General features: G+C 42.0%; 1 protein-coding gene across 22 annotated transcripts in view; it reads right to left on the bottom strand.

Moving 5' to 3' along the window:
- MICAL3 (microtubule associated monooxygenase, calponin and LIM domain containing 3) overlaps positions 1 to 25457 on the bottom strand; it is a 294200-nt gene that overhangs the window by 65175 nt on the left and 203568 nt on the right. For 21 of the 22 annotated variants that reach the window (XR_013960066.1, XM_080658695.1, XM_080658702.1 and 18 more), the window contains one exon: positions 8152 to 8347. Coding sequence is in view for 21 of the 22 variants with exons in the window: in XM_080658695.1 (XP_080514821.1) it covers positions 8152 to 8347 (196 nt within the window). In the remaining variant the exon portion in view is untranslated. Of the gene's footprint in view, positions 1 to 6829; positions 8348 to 25457 lie in introns of those variants that run through there. The other variant, XM_080658690.1, reaches the window with a different exon arrangement.

Here is a 25457-nt window from a genome sequence, read left to right as displayed (position 1 = left end):
AAGATCCTTATTCTCAAGGGAGATAAGATGGAAACATATCATGATAAAATAAGGCAAAACATGACTGTAGTGGGATGGAAGATTAGTGGGAGGCAGTTTAAAGTGGGTAGATAGGGAGAAACCGAGATGGCGGCATAGGTAAACACCTAAACTGCTGCCTCGCGCAACAATTTCAAAACTACAACTAAAAGACAAAACGGACATCATCCAGAACCACAGGAAGGCTGGCTGAGTGGAAATTCTACAACTAGAAGGAAAGAGAAAAGCACACTGAGATTCAGAGGAACTACGGAAGGCAGAAGTATGGAGGTGCGCGCGGAGAGGGCTGGCAACTGAGTACACGCCTGGCTTTCTCAAGCGGGAGGGAGACAAAAGCTCCCGACTGCGCTGAACTCCAGTTCCGGGCGAGACTCTGGGGACCCAGACTCATACAGGGTGAAACTGGACTGTCAGGAAAGAGAAAAGCACACTGAGACTCAGAGGAGCTGCAGGAGGCAGAGGTACCAAGGCGCGCATGCGGAGAGGGAGGGCAACTGAGTACGCGGCTGGCTTTCTCAAGCGGGAGGGAGACAAAAGCCCCCGACTGCACTGAACTCCAGTTCTGGGCGATACTCTGGGGACCCAGACTCAATCTGGGAGAAACTGGACTGTCTGGCAGCGGGCGGAACTCAAGAGCGGCTTTCTCTCAGAGGTGCTTGCAGCGATTACCACGGGACATTGAGACACAGGGGCTTATTAGGGCAGGGCTGATGGGAAATCAATGCTGTCTGCTCCGCCCTGAGACTCCGCCCCATCCAAGCTGAGCACAGAGGCTTTTGCAAGTCTTGTCTCATAAGGGTGTCTCCAGCACAGAAGTTCTCCCAGCGTAGACACAGCTGATCCTCACAGCCAATTGGCCTGGAGGTCAATTCCTCCCAGTGATACCAACAACAATCAAGGCTTAACTACAACAAGACTGTGCACACAGCCCACAAAGGGGTGCACCAAGAGTGTCCACCTCAGGTAACTGGGGAGGCTGAGTCACTGGGCTGTACAGGACACCTAGCACACAAAGCCATTCTATCAACACAGGGAAGCAGCCAAAATGCGGAGACAAAAAAACAGATCACAAATGAAAGAAATGGAGGAAAGCAAACGACTGGATATAGAGTTCAAAACCACGGTTATAAGGTTTTTCAAGAATTTTCTAGAAAAGGCCGATATTTAGCGAGACCCTCGAGGATATGAAAAAGGACCAACTAGAAATTAAGCATACACTGACTGAAAAAAAATATTATACAGAGATCCAACAGCAGACTAGAGGATCACAAGAATCAAGTCAAAGATTTGAAATACAAAGAAGCAAAAAACACTCAACCGGAAAAGCAAAAAGAAAAAAGAATCCAAAAATATGAAGATAGTGCAAGGAGCCTCTGGGACAACTTTAAGCATACCAACATCAGAATTATGGGGGTGCCAGAAGAAGCGAGAGAGCAAGATACTGAAAACCTATTTGAAGAAATAATGACAGAAAACTTCCCCCACCTGGTGAAAGAAATAGACTTACAAGTCCAGGAAGCTCAGAGAACCCCAAACAAAAGGAATCCAAAGAGGACCACACCAAGACACATCATAATTAAAATGCCAAGAGCAAAGACAAAGAGAGAATATTAAAAGCAGCAAGAGAAAAACAGTTAGTTACCTACAAGAGAGTACCCATACGACTGTCAGCTGATTTCTCAACAGAAACTATGCAGGCCAGACGGGAGTGGCAAGAAATATTCAAAGTGATGAATAGCAAGAACCTACAACCAAGATTACTCTACCCAGCAAAGCTATCATTCAGAATTGAAGGGCAGATAAAAAGCTTCACAGATAAGAAAAAGCTAAAGGAGTTCCTCACCACCAAACCAGTATTATATGAAATGCTGAAAAGTATTCTTTAAGAAGAGGAAGATAAAGAAAAAGGTAAAGATAAAAATTATGAACAACAAATACATATCTATCAACAAGTGAATCTGAAAATCAAGTGAACAAAAACATCTGATGAACAGAATAAACTGGTGAATATAATAGAATCAGGGGCATAGAAAGGGAGTGGACTGATAATCTCGGGGGGAAAGGGGTATGGGGGGGTGCAGAAGAGACTGGACAAAAATTGTACACCTATGGATGAGGACAGTGGGAGGGGGTAAGGGCAGAGGGTGGGGTGGGAACCGGGTGGAGGGGAGCTTTGGGGGGAAAAAGAGGAACAATTGTAATAATCTGAACAATAAAGATTTATTAAATTAAAAAAAAGTAAAGTGGGTAGATATAAGAATTTAGACTACAGACAAAAAGCTTGGCATCTGGATTTTGATTATTTTTCAGTATTTACTTAGGTATTACTTTTTTCACCTTACCTTTATATTTTCACTTATTTTCTTATTAATAAACAACGTGTAGCCCAATTTATGTCATTCAATATTTTTTGAACATGAAATAAGGATAAGAATGCTTCTTAGGCTCATCTTAAGTCTTAGGTGGGCAGAGGGAAGGCAAACTTGGCCTTCTTACGTGTCTGAGTGGTTGCAGCTTCCTGGGAGGGGCCTTAGTGCAGCCCTGTCCCTTGTACTCATGAGGAGGGCCACACTGTGCATAATGCGAGCAGTAAGGATGCCCTTAAAGCTATGAGTGCCACAGTGGTTAGTTGTAATGACAGCTCAAGGTCCCTGGGAGAGTAGCAAGTTAGGCACAGAGCATAAAAAAATAGGACAGAAAAAAAATAGGATGAAAAAAAAAATAGGATGGAAAGGTCAACCCTTGCCTCTCTTCATAAGTGGCAAGCTGTCAGGCCATTTCTGAGAGGTCTTTGTTATATGCATCTGGAAACTGAGACAGACAAGCTGGCCTTCCCACCCTTGTGAAGGACAGATGCTGCCAAGTGTTCCTTTCCTGGCAGTCATTTCCATAGGATCTTGGAATAATTTTCTGGGTTTGATCAGGTTCCATATATCACGCAAGATTTCCAGTGTAAATTCAAGGCTTATTTTACGTATTTGCCTGCTCCCAGTGTCTGAATTTCTGAATCTGGCCTTCGAAGAGGCTGGAATCTGTAGGACACCCCCACCCTCCTTAGACTACAACCTGGAAACTTTAAGTAGGGAGAATCACTATACGAGAGCAAAGCATAATAATGACAACCAACTCCTCTGTCCTTTAGAAAGGACAAGCAAACTCCTAGGACTCAGCCTCCTAGGAGAGATGAGGGCCAGAAAAGCCAGTCATCAAGATCAGCTCTCTGTCATAACAGGTGTCTGTCATTTGTAACAATATATTGTTCCATGTAACTGTTTGATTTAGGTTGGATTCCCTTGGGTCACCACACAGCCAAGATGGGCAAGGAATATAAGGGACCACACCATAGAAATCGAGGGCAGGATCCGCCTAAGTTCTCAGGTGTCAGAGATGGTACCTCTGAAGCTTCTTGGTAAAGTGTCCATGAGAAGGAGCTGCCCCTTTCAGTAGAATAATATCTAGCAAAAATCCTCCATGCTACAATTTACACCCACTCACTCATCTCAAAGCACCTTCCCTGAAACGACTCTCAGGTGTTTTCCTCTCTTTGAGGCCATGATAGGGTCGGGTGGGAGGAAGCAAAACAGCTGGGTACATGGACTAGGTTCTAACAAGATGAGATTTACTCCACAGAGGTTCTGCTAGTCTAGGAGGACAGATCTCAGGACAATAATAACAGTGATAGCCAGTACTCATTGTGCCCTGGTGACGTACTCAGGTACTACACACAAATTAGCTCACAGAACTACATGATAACTCTAAGACATGGCTACTATAATTATCCACATTTTCATAAATGCAGAAACTGACATGTAAAGATGCTGGATCATTTGTGTAAGAAATCAGGGTTCCCCTCAGCGACCACACTATCTCATGCTATGCCCTCTTGAGTAGTTCTCCAAGAACCAAGAGTTTTTCAGCCACTAGCAACTATCAGGGTAGCAAACCAGGAGGAGGAGCAGCAGCAAGTTCTGGCTGCTTGGGTCAAACCTCAGAACGTGGAGACCAGGAATTTGGGCAGGCCCTGTTACGAATAAACTAGGCTATTGTATGGAATTCCATTTGAAGTTCCTGGATGTTTTCAAGGGAAAATGGGGAATTATGGCTTTCACTTTTAAATTAACGTACTTATAATCAGTGAATCTCTATACAATCTTCCGTCCTGCTTGGCCACTCTTAGATCCCGCCCACTCTGACAACCATGTAAACACTCCCCAGCTGAGCAGACTACTGGGGATGAACATCATCCAGCAATCTTTTATACGGTGGAAATTTAATGCATGCTAAAACTGGCATTTGTTCAGTAATGATTCACATTACTGCTTCTGCTGGAGGAGGCGTGTGGCAGGAGAGAGAAGAGCAGTCAAGAATTTCCACATATTTAAGGTCAGCCCTGAAGGAGAGGCTTTTCCTGGTAGTGTTTCTCTGATGGAGGGTAAGGCCTCTGTGCTGGCCTGTCATAGAATTCTGGGGCACCAGAGGGGACAACCTTGGCTGTCCCATTTGGAGCTGGCAGCTCCAGCTCTTACTGACTTGTTCTTTAGAGCCAGGAATGTATAAACACTAAAGACTTCAGCAGAGGGGCACTGCACAAGCCATCTTCATTGCCTGAAGCAAAGTCTTCCAGATAAGCAATCAGAGAGAAACAATACAAAAACCATAAAGCCAGTTTTCTCTGGTCTTTGGGCACTTGGTCTCTTCCAAAGAAAGTAAAAGTACTATTTCTAGGGTCTCCTTGGGAAGATGCTCCCCCTCCCCTACTCCAAAAAAGGGTCATAAGCTGGTCAGGCCTGAGCTAGAGTCTCCAATTGTGTGAACTGACTCACGAAGCCCATGGTAAAAATTACCCAATGTCTGCTAAAAACAGATATTCCTGGCCTCCATCCCAAATCCACTATATCTGATACTCTAGGGGAGGGCCCAGGAATCATCTTTTTACTAAGTGTCCCATGTGGTGTTTTCATCAGGAAAATTTTGAGTGGTGGACCTCAAAGTGGGGTTTCTAGACCCCAGCATCACTGGAATCTTTTAGAAATAGATATCTTGGGTTCTGCCCATACTGACTGGATCAGAAACTGCCCAACAACGTGTGCTTTAATAAGTCCTTATGGCAATTCTGATGCAGGCAATTTTTGATGAGCACTTCCCTATGGCAAGTGGTTTTGAGCCAAACCCAATTTCTGGCAAGTAAACTACTTAAGGAAATGAATGGAAGAAGCCCAGCCTGTCTCTCCTGGTGAGGAGCACCTATATTGTGTGTGGAGATAAGGAGAGCAGTAATAGTAACTGTTGCCAGTGAGACACTGTCAGTTGCTTTATTTGATTTAATCCTCCTAACAAACATATGAAATGCAGTGTGCTTTCTAGTTGAGGAAACTGAGGCACAGAAAGACAAAGTAACTTGCCTACAACTAGTAGAGCTAGATTAAGTTCTGATTTGACTACAAAGTCATGTTCTGAAACATCATACTGCACTGGCCTCCCAGAATAGACACCTAAAGTTCTTTAAACTTGTCAAAAGTGAGTTTCTGGCCCTGACCGGTGTGCTTAGTGGTTAGTGTTGGCCCCGTGCACCAAAGGGTTGTGGGTTCGATTCCCAGTCAAGGGCACGTACCTGGGTTGCAGGTTTGATCCTCAGCCCTGGTTGAGGTGTATATGGGAGGCAACCAATTGATGTCTCTCTCTCTCACATGGATGTTTCTCTCTCTCTCTTCCCTTCCCTCCTTCCTCCCAGTCTCTTTAAAAAAAAATCAATGGAAAAAAATATTCTCAGGTAAGGATTAACAACAACAAAAAAAGTGAGTTTCTGGATTGGACTGCTTAATTCCTTAAAACTCTGTCATTTCTCATTTTTAAGACCAACACCTCATCAAGGAAGGACCGAGGGCTGAAAATGCACCTAACTGCTTGGTGCTACAGGGAAAATGGAAAAAATATGTGCCATTGCTGGGGATGTACTCCCTGTACCTCACAGCTTCCCTGTGGAAAATAAGGCCAAGTCTCCTGCTCCTTCCTCAGAGCATTTCCCCTTTAAGAGGCCATGTTTTATTCTGTATGCAGCTAATGTTAGCTGTTTCTTTCATTTTTTTAAAACTCAAAATTTAAGTAAGAAAAAGGCATTTATTGTACTGTTTGATGCTAACTGATATCATATTCTTCTGTTCTACCCATCCAATCACACCCTGCTGTAGAGGCATGACTTAGCCTTCCTGGAATTTCCCATTTATAAATGACAGTGAAGAACAAGTTATTCCTGTAGGAAAGTGATCTGGCCCATACCTGAGGCCATGGCACCAGCTCTGCTTTGACTGTGAGCGAGGACTCTTCCTCATGGATGCAGCAGTATGTCTCTATGGGCAGGGATGCATGACAACAACATGCATGTAGTGATGGCTGCGGAAATGCAGGTACCAAAGGGGAGGCTGCCCCAGAATGCATAGAAGAGCTATTGGTGAGGCCAGCCCCAAAGGCAGTCCATCCACAGCATGTCTGGCACCAGGGATAAGGTGCTGGAGTGCAGCTGAAAGGAGCTCTGTCAGCAAACAGCTTAGTAAAAACATTTGTTGAACTTGAAAAAAAAAAAAAGCTGTTTTCTTTATCCCCACATGTTCCCTTTCTCATGGCTACAAAGAAGTGTGTGTCCATCAGTCTGGGAAGTGGTCCCACTGTGGCAGCTCTGCAGGAGAGTCTGGCCAATACCAATATTATTCCATCTTTTAAAAAAATGTTATCTTGTTTGCATTCTTTTTTTTTTTTTATGCTTGTTTCTCTTTTGTATGTTTTATATTTGTTTCTCTAGCTCCTTGATAATCTTCTATTAAGCACTTGGAATCCTTCTGTACTGACACTGGCAGGCCTGGGCAGGTATTTAGAATAAAGCCCTTGGGTAAAGATAGCAAACACAGGGGTGTGGTAGGGGTTGGAGCATGCATGTTCACCAAAGGCATCACTCAGTTAAACATAATTAAAACACTGGGACTGGCCAAGGATAAAACTACTGGCTGCTGTGTGTGGCTCCTGGGACACAAATATTCTCTTCCTTTCTTTATGTATAGGGGAAAGAATAAAGCCCAGAGAGGTGAGGCAGCTTTCCCAAAATAGCACAGTGAGATGGTGGCTAAGTTATAAAAGAAGCCAGCTATTCCACCCCTGGTGCTCCTTCCATGGAACCACCAGCTCCCAATAGCACACTGCTTCAGGTCTACTGTTGTTCCTGTGTGGAATTCTTTTCCCTTCACTATATTTGTAAACAATAACTGGAGGGCAGCACCTGTGTCTGTCACTATTTTTTTGTTACCTTTTCAATGAATAGCAAAACGTAAAGTGATAGGTGTTCAATAAATACTTACTGAATCTCTGAATTAAGTCATATGGATTGTGATCTTTACTGGCTAACAAGATGAAGAGATAAGGACCTAAATGGAACAGGGGAGGAGGAATCAGCAGGCAGTAAGGAAACCAGGAAGAATCTTGGACCCAGAAAACATGAGTTTGAATCTTAGTCAATCCTTAATCCTTATCTCAGTCACCATTATTACTTTACCTGTATAGTGACAAGATATATGTTCTTGTCTACTTTACAGGATTCCTGAGAGGATGACCAAGTGAGGTGATGGAGACAGAAGTCCCTTGTAAATGGTTCAGCATTATGCAAAGTAATAAAGACAGCGCTTACATGTGCCTGAGCACTGGCAAACCTTGAATAGATATTGTGGGTTCAGTTCCAGATGACTGAATTAAAGCAAGTATCACAATAAAGTGAGCCATAATCTTTGTGTTGGTGGAGGCCTTGTCTTCAATTTGTGAAAAAATGCAACATCTGTGAAGCACAATAAAGCAAAGTGTAATAAATGAGGTGTGCTTATACTGTTTTAAACACTTTATATACATATTTAAACCTCACACCAATTCTGTGAGGAAGGTGCTAGTATTGCCCTTGTTTCACAGATGAGAAAACAGAAGCATACAGAGGTGACCCAGGCAGTCTGGTTCAGATCCCACGCTGTTGGCAGGTGCTATGCTGCTTTCCCCAAGTAGGGGAAGAGGCTGCTGGGAAAGCTACAGGTACACACAACACATAGGAAAACCAGGCCTCAGCTCCCAGCACAGGCTGACCTGCTGGCCACGTCCTCCTCCAGGCCCTTGTCTAGCACACTGCTCAGGTTGTGCTCGGCCTGTGTCTCCTCAGGTACTTCCTGCAGCTCCTCTGCCTGCTTCACAGACAGGCGGTAGTTCTCTAGCTCAATCCTCTCAGGAGTACCCCTCAGTCTCTTGGCAATGCTGGGCTCCTCCAGGCCATTCACACTTGAACCTGCAAGACAAGCAAAAAAGCAAAGTTCTATGACAAACGATAGGAACTGAATCCATGCTGTGTGGACGATGGAGGTGCAGGGAGGGAGAAGGCACTGATGGAAGGGCTATCTAAGCACCCAAGGCAGCCGCTGCTCATTTCAGTGAAAGGAGGGACAGTGCCCCTCCCCCACCATGCAGGTCAGGGAGCCAGAGGAGTCAACAAGGTCACGGATTTGATGGAGGTCAGGTGAGGGCCCTGGTCTGAGAGTGGCAAAACTTCACTAAATATGAGAAGTAACAAGATTGCACTTCAGGGGAGGGCCACTGGCTCTCCTGTATGATCTTGGGGTGGTAGTGATGGAAACTTGAGATGAACCTTGAAGAAGCTCTAAAGCACCTTTCACTGAAAAAGGTGAGTTCTTCCAGTGGCCCTGCCCTTGATGTAGGATCTAATCAAGGTTCCTGCACTACATCTGGCTGGTTCACTGAGATGTCCAGGCTGCTTGTTTTGCTAAACATCTCCCATTGTGGATTTGTCTGTCTCCCCATGATTAGATTCACAGTGGACACTTGTTTAACAAGAATACCATGTAGGTGATGCTGTGCCCCTCTCACTGCACCTGGTCAGGATAGATACAGTCAGGCTGCCTCTCTCCTGGTGACACTGGCTCAACTGCTTGGTTAAGGTGATGCCCACTTATTTCTGTGTTGTAAAGAGATACATTCCCCATTGCAACTGATAAATAATCTGTGCGGTGACATGTAGAAACATGGAACGATCCTGCTTTCATCATCCTTTCATCCACTGGTGTTAGTATCCATTGGTGATCTTTGCCTGGTGATTTTAAATATTCTAACATTCTTTCTCCACTAGCATTCTTTTGTAAAGAACTTTTCCCATTTCTTTTTATTTTTTTGAGTACCACTAGGGACTCACATCTGAATTCTTAAATGTTGTATCTATTATCGCCACTTAGTTTCCATCAATCTAGAACAGTTTCTATCTCCCTTACACCATCACTAGTTTTTGATGCACCTCATTAACCCAAATTTAAAAAAATTCTTTATTATTATTATTTTTTTAATCCTTACCTGAAGGTATTTTTTCCATTGATTTTTTTTAGAGAGAGGAAAAGACAGAGAGAAATATCAGTGTGAGAGAAATACATCAATTGATTACCTTCTGCATGCGCCCTGACCAGGGCCTGGGCTGGGCCGGGGCCGGGGAGGAGCCTGCAAACGAGGTATGTTCCCTTGACCAGAATCGAAACCAGGACCCTTTGGTCCACAAGCCGATGCTCATCCACTGACACCGGCTAGGGCAAAAATGATTTATTCTTTAATTTGCTCACTATAATATGATGTAGCATATAGATTTAGGGTCAGACAAATCCAGGCTAGACACCTGACTCCACCAGTGACAGGCTGGAGGATCTTAAGAAAATTATGTAACAATTAAGAACACATTTCCTGATGTATAATAAGGATGGTGTCATCTCCCAGGATTATTATGAACATGGAATGAAATTATATACATATAAACATGTATGTGTGTGTGCCCCATACATATTATCTTCCTCTTCTACTTAAGCTTAGTACATGGGCAGTATTCAGCAAATATGAGTTAAGTGATGGATCCAATGTCCTACTGGACATTTTCACCACCAATTTGTATGAATTCTTATGTAAGTATGTTGTATTCATTTGTTCTGGACTGCAAACAGTTACTTGACAAAGAAAGATGGGAAGAGAGTTCTGGGCAGAAGCAGCAGTATCAGATAAGGTATGGCAACAGAGAAAGGCAGTTTGGCATTATTAGACCTTCAATGGCAGTGAATTTGAAGTGGGAGAGAAGATACAGAAATGGAGGTGGGAGCAGGTGATGAATGGCTTTGCATCCTGAACAGGGCAAGTTCCTGACTTCTAAGACATTCTGAGCCTGCCTATGCGCAGGTGCACCATTTCTCTCCACTAATACTAGCAGTGAATATTTTAGCAGCCGACTGCCACGTCATTAGTCTTGGACTGACTTGTTTGGTGTGCGCAACAGGAAATATTTTGCTTTCGGAGAACAAGAAAAATAGGTTTATTTGCATTACGCTTATTAATTTGTACAGTTATTCAGTGTCTGGTATGTTAAAAAATATTTTTATTAAAATGTTCTATTATTTTGTTAATGATTACTCATTTATTTCAGCCCTTTGGAAATAAACCTACATTTCTAAGAAAATTGAAGCTTTTGTTTTTTTGTGGCCCACATAAACTTAAACCTTGTTTATTTGGCCCGTGTTAGACTTTGAGTTTGACATGCTTGGGATAGAATATTGGCCTGTGGACTGAAGGGTCCTGGGTTCAGTTCTGGTCGGGGGCTCATGCCCGGGTTGTGGGCTCGATGATTCTCTCTCATCATTGATGTTTCTATCTCTCTCTCCCTTCCTCTTTGAAATCAATAAACATATATATATATATATATATATATATATATATATATATATATCTGTGAGGTAGGTAACAGTTTGCAAATGAAATAACTGAAGTTCAGAGATGAAATAAGCTGCCCAAGGTCGCAGAGCTAGTGAACAGTGGGGCCAAGATCTGCGTCCGAGGAGGGCAGCATTATTTTAGAAGACTACCACAGTGTCCCTTGACTTAGGATATGAATGATGTGTTTTCATAAAGGGTCCTATTCTTATCCCCTACAGGAGTCTTCACCATAATCTCCTCCCCCTTATATTGCAATTTTCAAGATGAAGGACAGAGAACTTCATGAGAGCATCTTACAACAAAGAATCTGGCATTTGGAATCACATGCTGTCCTACTCCCCGTGTTATTTCTCTGGAGTTTCTACAAGTTCTGAGGACTTATGAATCATCAAGCAACAGAACTTGGCAGCCAAAGCCCAGAGTCTGGGATTTGAGGAGGGAAAATGTCGATTTATTCTGGGAGTGGCTATAATATTCAAAAAGGCAATCAGAGGCACTCAGAACTATTCAGATTTTCACATATCAGTACCACAAAGAAAGGAAGCTTTGGGCCATGAAAACAGTAAGAAGTGTTCCATCAGAGATTTTGGAAAAATTGAGGTGGAAGACATAGAGTCAGCTCACTGTTCTAGTCCTACCAGACCCTGGGTTTAACGATGCAGAACTAATCTTGCCCAGAGCTTGCTGCAACAAGGGAAAGCACTGTAAGATGTTCCTTTGGGCCAGGTCCCCGTGGAGGCTCAGTTTTTCCAAGAAAGGTAGTACTCAGAGGATATTCAGCAAATATATGAAACTCACCAACTGCCAAAATATGCTTAACATTACTTGCCCATAACCTCAAAAATGGGAAATTAAAGAAATTAACAAAATGAGCATCCTTGGTTATTTTTCCTGAGCAAGACCAGATGGTCACAACAAACACCAAACCTCCCCCTGTCCCTCAAGGTCCTCCTTCTCTTATCAACTAATGGAAGAGCCTAGGAGAGCAAAGGGGAAAAAAAACTGACAGATGTAGGTTTGGCAAGTCAAAGTTTAACCAGTGGAGCCAGGGAGTTGGCCAAAACCCACTGGCCCCTCCACTTCACATATTAGTGCAGCAACAACCACACAGTGACTTTCCAGCTAAAAGTGAGATGAAAGATTTGGAATAATTCCTAAGGCTGGTTCTTCAGTAAGTAAGGGAAGGCAGATCTCAGGTCATTGGAGGCCAAGTCCAGCTTCACACATACCACAAGGAAATAGCTCCTGGGATCTGGGTAGCATCCTAAATAGGAAAAAAGTTCTGGGCCTGGCCTAAAGGTTCTGTTTGGGAACAGTTGCTGCCTGCATGACAACTACATTATCCTGAAAGAAATATTTTTCTTATCAGGACAACCTGCTCTCAGCTGATGTGCAAAGAGTCGCCAAAAGCCTTCATTTGTATCTGTCTGATTCCTGGAGAGACATGAGGGATATAGATGATACTCGAGTCCTCAGCAGGCAGCTTTTCTTCCCCTTCCCCTCCTACAGTAGTTACAAAGCCTCAGTACCAGGGAGTGAACTGCTGAGGACACTGTAGGACTTTGAGCAACTGTGAAGGGTACCATATAAGAGATGGGGACAACTGAAGGCCTTTTCTCACCTTGCCCATATTAATTTCTGGCCCGTTTTTTTTTTTTTTTGTTTTGTTTTGTTTTTCCATTTTACTTTCCTTCTTTATAAGCTTGGGAAAGCTTCAATGAAATCTAAAAGTTTGACAAGGACCTAGGAAAGGGCACAGTGAACTGAGATTGATTTTCATCACATTCCCCATATCTATAAATAGGATGAATGCTAGGGTTAATTTATTCAACCATTCATTCGACAAATACTTATTTGCATACCTGCTTCTAGCCAGACACTGTGCTAGGTGTTCTGGCATGCCAGTGAGTAAAACAGACTACCCCTCTGCCCTTGGGAAGCTTGCATTCTCATGGAATATGGTTACTACCAACCTGCCAGGATAGACAAATCGCCCAGGGTGTCAAAAGGTGAGAACTGTGGCCATGTTTTAAGAAGAAACATGGAGAAAAGCATGCCTGCCATTTTAGAATAGAGATTCTCCCTTACAGTTGCTCTCTTGCTTCTGTTTCTTATCAAAAGTTACTTGAGAGAGCGAAGTAAGCAGCATGGCGTTGTGAGAGGACCTCCAGGTCTCTCCCCTTGAAGTTACAAGTTGGACATCTGTAACTAATAAAGGACTCCCTGCTCAACACATAAATACATCTGAAGAATATGGGCACTTAGACATCTGAAGGTGTGCATATGAAAGTGAACAGGGGAGATGGGATGGAGGAAAGACAGAGATGGGAATCACAGACGCAGTTCAGAGCTTGCTGTGCCCCCAGCAGATGTGATTAGCAATGAAGGGTCAGGGTGCAGCTCCCATAGGGCAAACTGGAGAGGCAGAGACAACAATGGGGACTTGGTGGCTGGCACACATTGAGGCTGAGCCCAGTGTCAGGGCAGAGAAGCAGTGCTAAGGGTGGCAGCAGTCCACATATCACCATCATTGCACAGAGAAATCCATAATCTTGTGAATCCACCCCCTGCCCACTTCCTGTGGCCCGCCTGGCATTAAAATCCTTACTTGGTGAAAGGGCAGAGACAACTTTCCAGCCTAAGTGGTCTGTTCTCATTGTGGTTAAACCCAATGGAAGAAACAGAGCCACAGACGCATGAACTCCCTTCCCAGTGCCTACCCCTTTCATACCCATTACAGTGGAGCCTGGTAGAGGCTGCTGGGTCATCTCAGACAGAGCAGCTCTGCTAGCAGCTTCTGGCTATAGAAAGAGGTGCTGGGAACACAGAGGCCAGGAGACCCATAGCCTGTCACATGCCACCATGAGCATGGTGCCCTGAGACTGAAGTGATTGGTTCATAGAGGATGCCCACCTCCTTGGGGAATATGAGGTGTTGTCTATGGCCAAGGTGACACCACCCCACAGAGATCCCAGGAGCCCCAGTAGTGTAGATAAGAGAAAATAAAATCTAGTACTTTAGCACCACCTACTGGAAAACAAAAGAAATATCCCTATTTATCAACCTGTTAATAGTGAAGTCAAATACAGGCAGTCCTTGGGTTACGTTGGACTCAACTTACGTCGTCATCTCCCATTTACAGTATTTATAAAAAAAAAAAAGTTCCGTCATTTCGACATATGTACATATGTTTTTTATTATTTATTTACCACAAGTAAAGGTCAGGAATTGTTATCTTTCTTTTAATTTTTTTTACTGTTTCACTTCATTATTGCTGTGTATGTGCTCCATGTGAGTGACATAGGTGCTTATGTAGGTGGGTTCTGACTTACGGCAAAAATTGAGTTACATCGTGCCGTAGGAACGGATCTCCGATGTAACCTGAGGACTGCCTATACTTACAAAAAAAAAAAAAAAAAAAAAAAGATCACATCCCCATAACTGCCCTGGCAGAGAAACAATCCACCAAACACAATGAATAATAAGGTAACAGGGAGTTCAGATAGAAAATAAAAAACCTCCAGAAAATAAACTTAAATACATGGAAGACTGTAATTGAAATGATAGAGAATTCAAGATTGCAGTTCTAAAAAAACCTCAAGATATAAAACTCAGAAAAGCAATTCAACAAGCTCAAGAATAAGGAGTAAGATAAAGGAATAATTCATCAAAGACATTGAAACTATAAAAAAAACCAAACAGAAATTCTGGAGCTGAAAAACTCAATAGACGAGATGATGAATAAACTAGCAAGCTTAGGAAATAGAGCAAACTAGATAGACAAAAGATTTAGTGATATGGAAGACAGAAATCTAGAAATGGCTCAAATAGAAGAGAGAGAATTGAGAGTAAAAAACAAAACAAAACAAAACACACACACACACACACACACACACACACACACACACACACACACAAAAGAGAAGAAAGGGAAAGGGAACAGAGAGCATATTCAAATAATCCTTACAAGAATTTCCCAAACCTGTGGAAAGAACTGGACTTTCAAATCCAAGAAGCTAACAGAACACCTCATTATCTCAATCCAAAAAGGCTTTCGTCGAGGCATATTATATTAAAGCTGTTCAAAATTAATGACAAAGAAAAAATTCTCAAGGCAGCCAGGGAAAAGGAGACAGTAACTTATAAAGGAAACCCTATTAGATTGTCATCAAAATTTTCAACAGAAACCCTATAAATGAGGAGGAAGTGAAGTCAAATATTCAAATTATTGAAAGAAAGAAATCACCAGCCAAGAATAATATATCCAGAAAATTTATCCTTTAAATGTGAAGGATAAATAAAGGCTTTTCCAGACAAATAAAAGCTGAGGCAATTTACCACTACAAGTCCTACATTACAAAAAATGCTGAAAAGTGCTCTTCTACCTAAAACAAAAAGACAAAAGGAGACAAGATTTTGAGTAAGATGACTAAAAGACAGAAGCAGGAAATTGCAACTCTTGTCCAGACAAAGGTATTAAATACTTAAATATAACAAAAATATTAAAGGAAATAAAAGCATTTAAAAAAAGAAAAAAACTATTGCAATTTGGAAATGAATGCACAGCATAGAAAAAACGGATGATTTGTGATAATAAAAACATAAAAGAGGAGGAAAGGAAGGATTGAACTTGCACAAGTGAGTGGAGATAAGATACATTCAGAAGAAAAAGCACTATTGTACTTATTAAACTTTTTTATTTTTTTTGCACAAATGTAATGGTACTCACACACAAAAAATTCTAGAACTGAGGGAAAACATCATAGAAAACCTCCAAACTAAAATAACAAACAGAAACACAAGGAAAAAGAAACAATGAAGACACAGAACTACCAGAAAACAAACGTTGAAATGACTATAGAAAATCCTCTTATATTAATAATCACCCAGAATGTAAATGGACTGAACTCATCAATCAAAAGGCAAAGTAGCAGAAAGGGTTAAAAACAACAAACAAAGCAACTATTTGCTGCCTTCAGGAAACCCATCTCAGTGGCAAAGATAAAGAGGCTCATGGTGAAGGGTGGAAGGTGATACTCCAAACAAATGGCATCCAGAGAAAAGAAGGGGTAGCCATACTTTTATTAAAAAGAATAGATGTAAAGATAAAAAAAGGTAATAAGCGACAAAGAGGGATACTTCATTGTAGAGAGCGCCTGGGAGAGCACCTGAGCAAAGGTCGTCAGCTGAATCCAGGGGTGTAGACAGAGCCATGTCCTGGAAACACACCTCGCCCAAGGCAGAAATGTTGTCAGTCCTGACCTTTAGCTCAGGCACTAGGGGGTGGGTGCCATTATCTAGGTTCAGCCAGGCAGGGTGGATGCAATTATCTGGGTCCAGCCAGACCTGACAATTATGAGAAGCCACAAGAATGAAGAATGCAGCCTGATCTTTAAGCATGACTTCACATAATTTCCTTTGTTTTAAACTCTAGTAAAACTTCCTGGTATCATGCTGTATATAATAAACACACTGCACTAGCTCTGGGTCACTGTCTCTACATCCGAGAACAGTGTCCCACCTGGTCCCAGCTTTACTTACTGTCTTTTTCTTTTTCTCAATCCCCTGTTGCCCCTACTCAGGTCTCGTTCACTCTCTAGCCATGCTGCCTGCAGCTAAAACCCATATTTGGTGCCCAGACAGGGACTTGAGTACAGGGGAACTCTAAGCAATAAGACGAGGGGATGGCTCTGAGGTGCACACATAATGATTTCAAGAAGTAATGTAAGAAGCGGATTGATATAGCTGGGTGTAAAACATGGGAAATACAGGGTCTCAGGAGAGAGACCTCTATTCTCAAATGCTTAAGACAATGCTCAAAGCTAGAGGATGCTCTATTAAGCGTAGTCAAATTCTTGATTTCTTAAATTTTGTTAATGAAACTTGCCCTTAGTTTCCTGAAGAAAACTTTTAAACTTGGGAAAAGGTTGGAAAGCAGTTGCATGACTGATACACAGAAGAAGGTCCAGAAAAAATTCCTATTCCTACATTCACACTATGGTCTCTAATTCGTGACTGCCTTGATCTGGCACAAGAGAGTTTAAGAATGTCTAAACAGGGTGTGGCTACGGCTTTGCAACATACAGTAGAGGGGTGCGAATCTCTAAAAACACCACCTCCCCACTCTGCCCATCACTCCTGCGACCGCAGTCAAAAGCCTGCCTTATAAAGTTTTACCTCCTAATTATGAGCGGGAGCTAAAGTTTGAGGTGAAGCAGGATGACTCAGATAATGAGAAAGGTTTTGCTCGTAGCCACCCAGCCTTTACGGCTGGATGCAGGCGCTTGGCTGAAAGTGAAAGCAACTTCATATTTCACTTTGCTGGAGGCTCAAGCTACTTGTAGTGGGCTAAACCTCGTAGAAGGGATTGAAGGAATTTCCCAGCAGCTGCCAAGAATTCTTCTTTCTCTCCCTCTCAGGCCACCAGAAACTCTTAGCTAGTAAGATTTCTATCTGTATGTCTGTAATACAATTTTGGCTTTCTAACTTTTAGGGACTTTATTCTTTTTATTATTTTTTAAAAATATATATTTTTATTGGTTTCAGAGAGGAAGGAAGAGGGAGGAAGGAAGGGAGGGAGGGAGAGAGAGAAAGAGAAACATCAGAGAATCATTGATCCACTGCCTCCTGCACACCCCCTACTGGGGATCGAGCCCACAACCCAGGCATGTGCCCTTGACTGGAATCGAACCCAGGACCCTTCAGTCTACAGGCTGACACTCTATCCACTGAGCCAAACCAGGAAGGGCTTAAGGACTTTAATTTGCTTTTCCCCAATTTATGATTTTGCTGTGCTGGGTTAAAATTTTAAGATTAATTTGAAAGTGTAAAATTTGTAAAGGCTGCAACCCAGGGAAGTTTAAACAAAGGGTAGCTAATTCCAAGCCTGCCTGTAATTAACAAACCATTATCTTCCCCACCTGAAGCAAAGCGGGAGGAGGAAAGAAAAAAAAAGAAAAAGAGGGGGCGATTTTACTCGCAGAAAACGACAAAAACCACCAAGGTTTCAGTCTCCAGGCCAGGCAGAATGAGAGGTGGTATTTGATGAACTTGTCAGGGTAGATAAATTTGCCAAGCCCTGCCCGCATCACGTCCATTAAACATCCAGTAGGCAGTGTTGGTATTACCGGGACTGGGTAGTCTGGCGCCTGCCTGTGACATCACAAACCCGCGCAGGCCAGCCCTGGGGACATGAAGCATGGGAATAGGTGAGCAGTAGGCATGTCCCCCCAGCATTTTCTCTGCAATTCAAAGTATTTTCTGTACTTCTGTGGCATTACTAAAATATAAAAATTTAATGGCCAAATTGAAAATAATTAATTCTGTGGTCAAGACCAAATCTTTAATATTAAAACCGGCTTAAGTTTTAATATAATTATAATAATACTCACATTGAGTTATCCCTGTTACAAAATTGGTCAAGAAAATGCTTTAGGTAATAATTGGCTTTAAAATCTCAAAGTTGTTAAGATATAATAAATAGATGTAACTAAAATGAAGAATTTGTGATAAAGCTTTTTAGTAATAATTATAAATATGTTAATAATAAAAGTCCATTCACTCAAGAGGAGACTGACTGTGCTCTCTGTTGGAGGAAGGGGCCAGTTGCCCTTCTCCCTATAAAAGTAAAGAAGCCACAACAATAACCTTAGATGTTATCTCTAAGGAAAAATGTAGCAGTTTAAATCCAAGCCGCTAGTGGCCTGAGAACAGGCTGCTGGGCCTGCTCCTTCCTCCCCCTGCCTTTTCTTCAGCCTCATATGCCTATACATAATTTTCCAAAGTCTTTAGTAACTTAAAGACTTTGGAGCATTGCTGGGTTAAATGATAAACATCTAAATATTTGAAAATAACATAAAAAATGGAAACATTGATTGCTAGACAAGTTTTAATTCACCTGCTCTTAGCTTTTATTACAGAAGGTCTCTAGTACTTTGTTGAACATATATTTTCTTGAAAGTAAAAGTGCATATAAAGTGTGTTGATAAATGTCAATCTAGGAAATGTTGGTTGTTTACTTTTTGGTTATCATTGAAAAAATTAATGTTTAAAGAAAAAAGAAAGAAAAGGTCTGTACAAGTTGCTGAAGGTATGACAGAAAGAAAGAGTATTAGAGTAGAAATACTTAATGGAAGGTCTTAGGCATGGTTATGCATTTTGAAGGAAAAAGAAGGTGGTTTCTAAAGGTGGTTATTTCTGAAAGTTGTAAAAATGTTTCTGAAAGTTGTAAGAATGTCTGTGGAAGTTATAGGAAGTTTGTAGAAAGAAATGTTAAAAGGAAATTGATTAAATAGCATAGGCCTCGTATGCCCTGCATCATCAAAGTGCTTCTGCCTTATGCAAGGAATTCCATATTTCCCAAGAGCAGGCTTGCCAAGTCGTTAAGCAATGCCCCCAGTGTGTTATTCACCTCCCTGTGCCAGCATTAGGAATAAATCCCCGAGGACTTAAACCTAATCAAATCTGACAGATGAATGTCACTTATGTACCTGAATTTGGCAGATTTCAGTGGATCCATGTCTCTGTGGACACATACTCACACTTCATTTTTGGTACTCCCCAAACAGGAGAAAGTGCAAAGCATGTAATTAATCACTGCCTAGCTACTTTTCCCGTCATGGGACAGCCCCTAGAGATAAAAACAGACAATGGACCTGTTTATATTAGCTCTTCCTTTCAGCAGTTTTGCAAGCAATACCAAATAATACATAAAACAGAAATTCCCTATGGTCCCCAGCGACAGGCAATTGTAGAGAGAGCCAATCAGACCTTGATAACTCAGTTACAGAAACAAAAAGGGGCCATAACCGGTTTGGCTCAGTGGATAGAGTGTCGGCCTGTGGACTAGAGGGTACCAGGTTCCATTCCTGTCAAGGGCATGTATCTTGGTTGCAGGCTCAATCCCCAGTAGGGGGCATGCAGGAGGCAGCTGATTGATGTTTCTCTCTCATCAATGTTTCTATCTGTCTATCTCTCTCTCTTCCTCTCTGTAAAATCAATAAAATATGTTTTTTTTAAAAGAAAAGAAACAAAAAGGAGGAGATGGGTATTATCCTACTCCACAGAATCAGTTAAATCATTCCCTTTACACTTTAAATTTTTAAAATTGTGACAATGAGGGTTGCACAGCAGCTGAGAGGCACCAAGCTCCTGGTGCCATGGCATCTGCAGGTATGATGTGATAGAAGAATTTACAAACACGGCAGTAGAGAGGGCCAGATCCAATAATAATGTGGGAGGAGGCCACGTTTGTATCTTTCCAGAAGGTGCCTCTAACCCAGGGGTGGGAAAACTTTTTGACTCGAGGGCCACAATGGGTTCTTAAACTGGACCGGAGGGCCGGAACAAAAGCATGGATGGAGTGTTTGTGTGAACTAATATAAATTCAAAGTAAAGGAGTGGAGGGGAGAGCAAGAGAACCCTCCGCTCTTTCGGCTCCGCGGGCCGGATAGAACAGCCGAACGGGCCGGATCCGGCCCTCGGGCTGTAGTTTGCCCATGGCTGCTCTAACCCCATCTGGGCTCCAGAGCGAGCGGTGCATCACGACCATAGACCCGGGAGAACAACTCATCCCTCCATTAGAGAAACTGAAGATCACACCTATGGTGATGATGCCGGCTCAGCCACTGACCCTGAAGAAGGAGAAGAGCAGAGGGCAGGTGACCAAGGCCACCCAATAAGCTAGTGTCCCCACATGGGATCAACTGAAGAAACTGACCATGGTTGCTCAACAAGTAGTAAAAGGACAAGGGGTTCAGGTAACCTCCTCCACCCTTTTTGTCTCTATGCTAGCACTTGTCAGCTGTCAGGTAGATATAGCTGCAGCAGAAATTTACTCGACATATGTTCCAGACCCCCATGTGGTTATTCCAGCCACCTGGACTGGGGAACCAGTGCCAGTGTTTACTAATAACACCAATATGGTCGGGGGAGCTCCGACCAACACATAACTCCTTCTTCCCAGGGTGATTATACTTATAATGGCTTTAGTGGAGAGCTCCCTAATTTGTTTATCTAAAACAGGGACTTCGGGATGTTTACAGCTTGGCCAAGAAAATAAGACATCCTATGGGGGCACAAAAGTTGCTAACGTCACAGGCCCCTAGGATTTGGGAAAATATATTCAGACAGTTACTAAACTGGGGTCTCCTAATACCACCCGATGGCTATCAGGTAAGCATCCCCCGCTTCCCTATTGTCCTAATAGCACCACTTTGAGCTGGGTGCATTTCCTCAATGGCAAGATTATGCCAACCCTGTACCAGTGAGACATAATATTTCTGGCCCTGACTTGTATGTACTGAATTGGTCTCACAGGCTTGATGCTAAACATTCCCATCACGAGTCTATGCCACCAGGAGGGTTTGTGGGTAACACCCTAACCATGGAAACAGGAGGTTTGCAGAAAGATCTGTGACGTTTAGCTGCTGCCCTTGACTTTCTTAATTTTACTAGCTCTTCCTTAGCTGATATTAAAGGAGTGTGTTCAGAGAGCCCTTGCTATGGTTTATGAGCCTGTGTCCAGCCCCCATATGTATTGGTGACTGGAAATGTGAACATCACCAGATTAGGCACCCATTATGCTGTCCAATGCCATCACTGTAACCTTACCAGCTGTGTTTCCAGGCATAATCTGAATGAAGATATATTAATTTTAAAGCAGCCTTCTTTTATTATGCTTCCTACCAACATAATAGGAAAATGGTATCATGATACGGGCATCCAGGCATTGCAGGAATTGCACAATCAGTTATCCCGGGAAAAGTGTGCTTTGGGACTTATTATTTTGGTCTTGTTACTCTAGTTACTATTATCACATCTGCTGTGACTGCTTCTCTTGCATTGACCCAAAACATCTAGAATGCAAAATTTGTTAATGAACTGGCTCAGAACACCTCGGCTACAGTTCATGATCAAGAAGATATAGACAAAAAGCTAGAAACAAAGCTAAATGCTTTGGAAGCTGTAGTAATAGACTAGGCAATCAATTAGAAAGTGTCAAGAGTAGATAGCAGTTTCAAGATTAGATAGCCATGCTGCTTCTACATATATTTGTGTAACTTCAGCCCACTATAACAATTCTCTATGGAATTGGAGTAAAATCAAAATGTACTACAGGGAATATGGCATCATAATAATATCAGTATAGACCTAGTATGGTTACACAAACATGTTCAAGCCATTCAGAATAGTCATGATGAGATTATATCTCCTGTGAAGCTAGCAAAAGAATTACTAGATGATTTAAAAGGATTTAATCCATAGAATATGTTAAAACACACTGCCTGGTACCTAATAGGATTCCTTTATGCACCACTAATATTATTCTGCTTTCTTTCAGTCAGCAGCAAGCTCCTGCAATCCCAAGTCCAAACGCTCCAATTAGATGTCCATAAACTACATTTAAAAATAAAAAAGGGGGAGATGTAGAGAGTGCCTGGAGAACACCTGAGCAAAGGTTGTCAGCTGAATCCAGTGGCATCGGCATACCATGTCCTGGAAACATACCTCGCCAAAGGCAGGAATGTTGTCAGTCCTGACCTTTAGTTCAGGTGCCAGGGGTGGGTGCCATTACCTAGGTTTAGCCAGGCACCAGGGGTGGATGCAATTATCCGGGTCCAGCCAGACCTGACAATTACAAGAAGCCACAAGAATGAAGAATGCAGCCTGATCTTTAAAGCAAGACTTAACATAATTTCCTTTGTTTTAAACTCTAGTAAAACTTCCTGGTATCATGCTGTATATAATAAACATGCTGTCCTAGCTCTGGGTCACTGTCTCTCCATCTGAGAACAGTGTCCCACCTGGTCCCAGCTTTACTTACTGTCTCTGTGTCTGTCTCTTTTTCTCAATCCCCAGTCACCCCAACTCAGGTCTTTGGTCATGGCAAAACCCACACTTTATAATGACACAGAGGATAATTCATCAAGAAGACATAACACATATTATGCACCCAACCTGGGAGCACCAAGACATAAAAACAACAGCTAACAGAACTAAAGGGAGAAACTGACAAAAATACAATTATAGTAGAGGACTTAAATACCCCATTAGTAACAATGAATAGATCATTCAAACAGAAAATCAATAAGGCAATATCAGCCTTAAATGACACATTAGTTCAAAGAGACATAATTGATACCTATTTTTCACCCCAGAAAACATACAGTGGAGAAAGGAAAGCCTCTACAATAGGGAAAATTAGAAAGTTGCACGCAAAAGAATAAAACTAGATTGCTATTTGACACCACACATAAAAATTAACTCAACACGAATCAAAGACTTAAATATAAGACCTGAAACAATAAAATACACAGAAAAAAATCATAGGTACTAAATTGGTCTCAAAGAAGATTTTATAAACTTGACCCTAAAGGCAAGGGAAATAAAAGCAAAAATAAATGAATGGGACTACATCAAACTAAAAAGCTACACAGCAAAAGAAACCATACGAAAGAAAAAGGTGACTGACGGAATGGGAGAAAATATTTGCAAACAAAACCTCCAATAAGGGTGAACATCCAAAATATAAAAAACAAACAAACAGTCCTATCTAAAAATGGGCAGAGGACCTGAACAGACACTTTTCCTAAGACATACAAATGGCCAACAGATATATGAAAAGCTGCTCAACTTCACTAGCTATAAAGCAAATGCAAATCAAACCACAATTAGATACTACCTCATGCCTGTTAAAATGGCTGTTATCAATAAGACAAGAAATAACAAGTGTTGGAGAGGTTGTGGAGAAAAAGGAACCCTCATTTACTACTGGTGGGAATGTAAACTGTTACAGCCATTATAGAAAACATCTTGGCTGTTCCTCGAAAATTAATAGTAAGCTACTGTGACCCAGCAATTCCTCTTCTGGGTACCTACACAAAAATTTTAAAATATTTATTTGTAAAATATATGAACCCCTATGTTGATTGCAGCATTATTCACAATGGTCAAGACATGAAAACAACCTAAGTATCCTTTATGATGGCTGGATAAAGAAGATGTGGTACATAAATACAGTGAAATACTACTCATCCATGAGAAGAGATGAAATACTGCCAATTGTGAGAACAAGGATGGATCTTGAGAGTATTATGCTAAGTGAACTAAGTCAGATGGAAAAGGACAAGAACCATATGAGTTCACTTAAATGTGGGATATAAAACAGAAAGCAGCAAATGAACAAACAAACTCTTAGACAAAGACAACAGTATGGAGTTTATCAGAGGGGAAGAAGGTTGCTGGAGGATGAAGAGGGTAAAAGGGTTAAACATATGGTGATGGAAGGAGAATAGACTTTGGTGAGCACACAATTTAATATATGGATGATTATAATGTTGTAAGCCTGAAACTTATATAATCTTATTAACCAATGTCACTCCAATAATTTTAATTTTAAAAGTTCTTGGATATATTTTTTTAAAAAATATATTTTATTGATTTTTTACAGAGAGGAAGGAAGAGGGATAGAGAGTTAGAAACATCGATGAGAGAAACATCGATCAGCTGCCTCTTGCACGCCCCCTGTTGGGGATGTGCCCGCAACCAGGGTACATGCCCTTGACCGGAATCGAACCTGGGACCCTTGAGTCCGCAGGCTGACGCTCTATCCACTGAGCCAAACCGGTTTTGGCAGTTCTTGGATATTTTTGCTGTGACTTCACTTTTAAAAAAGATTAACTAAATTCATTTCATATACTCTCCTCACACATCCACCCCAAACCTTGCCTGTCCATGATCTTGCACTAAGGAACGCACCAAGCCATGAACTAGGTCTGAGCTATAAGGTCTCAGGGAGGTAAAGGAAGATGAAAACTCTAGAAGAAAGGAGATTATCAGGCTGGCAGTATAAATTAAATTCCCACACCCAATGCAAAATTTGTTAAAGGGGCTTTCCCATTGCCTAGTTTACTGCCATTGGAAAGAGTCACAAAAATCACCCTGGGAAATTAGGGTGTCCCTTCCCACACAGAATCCCAATCCTTACAAGGCTTCAAGGCGGATCTATGCCTCAATTTTGTTTTCTTACTGTTCAGGTTGGAAATAATACAGCTGCTACATTCTCCGATGCTTCCTCATATACTAAGAAATATAAATGAAACCATTTGGAGTGGTGGTTATTGTAAATCAGAGCCACTGTCTCGCCCAGAGACATTTTCCCACATGGGATAAGGTCTTTCTTTTGGAATGTATTAAGCTGCAGTTGGACCCCAGTGACTTGAGCTGGGTGGGTAATAATAAAGAATCAGCTTGGGAGATTAGTCTACTCCTTCCATCTTGCTTTGAGCTAAAGTTCCTGTATAAGTTGTGTAGCTGTCTGAAAAGCAGGCAAGGCACCCACCATCCACATTGAGTGTCATCTTGGCTTATAAACCTGAAATAATGGATTGGGTCAATCTCTGCCTTGGGGACTTCATCACTGCTCTGGTCAAGCTGGACAATATGATCTGGCATCTGTGGGAGAAGGGCTTCAGCATATGTTTAGGAGGAGGAGGCCACTCCTAGCCGAGAGCCTGGTTGAGGAAGCAGAGATTTAATGAGGCTTAGTTAAAAGGCCCTGAAGTTTATTAAAGACCTTTCTTTGCTTATTAAAAGGTGTCTGGGACCACCAATTTGGGCTTTCCCCCTCAATTACTTTGTCTTGG

The sequence above is a fragment of the Plecotus auritus genome (genome assembly GCF_963455305.1).
Source record: "Plecotus auritus genome assembly, chromosome: 3".
NCBI classification, from domain to species: domain Eukaryota; kingdom Metazoa; phylum Chordata; class Mammalia; order Chiroptera; family Vespertilionidae; genus Plecotus; species Plecotus auritus.
The sequence above is the reverse complement of the archived record's forward strand: the minus strand, read 5'-3'. Positions and strand labels throughout refer to the sequence as shown.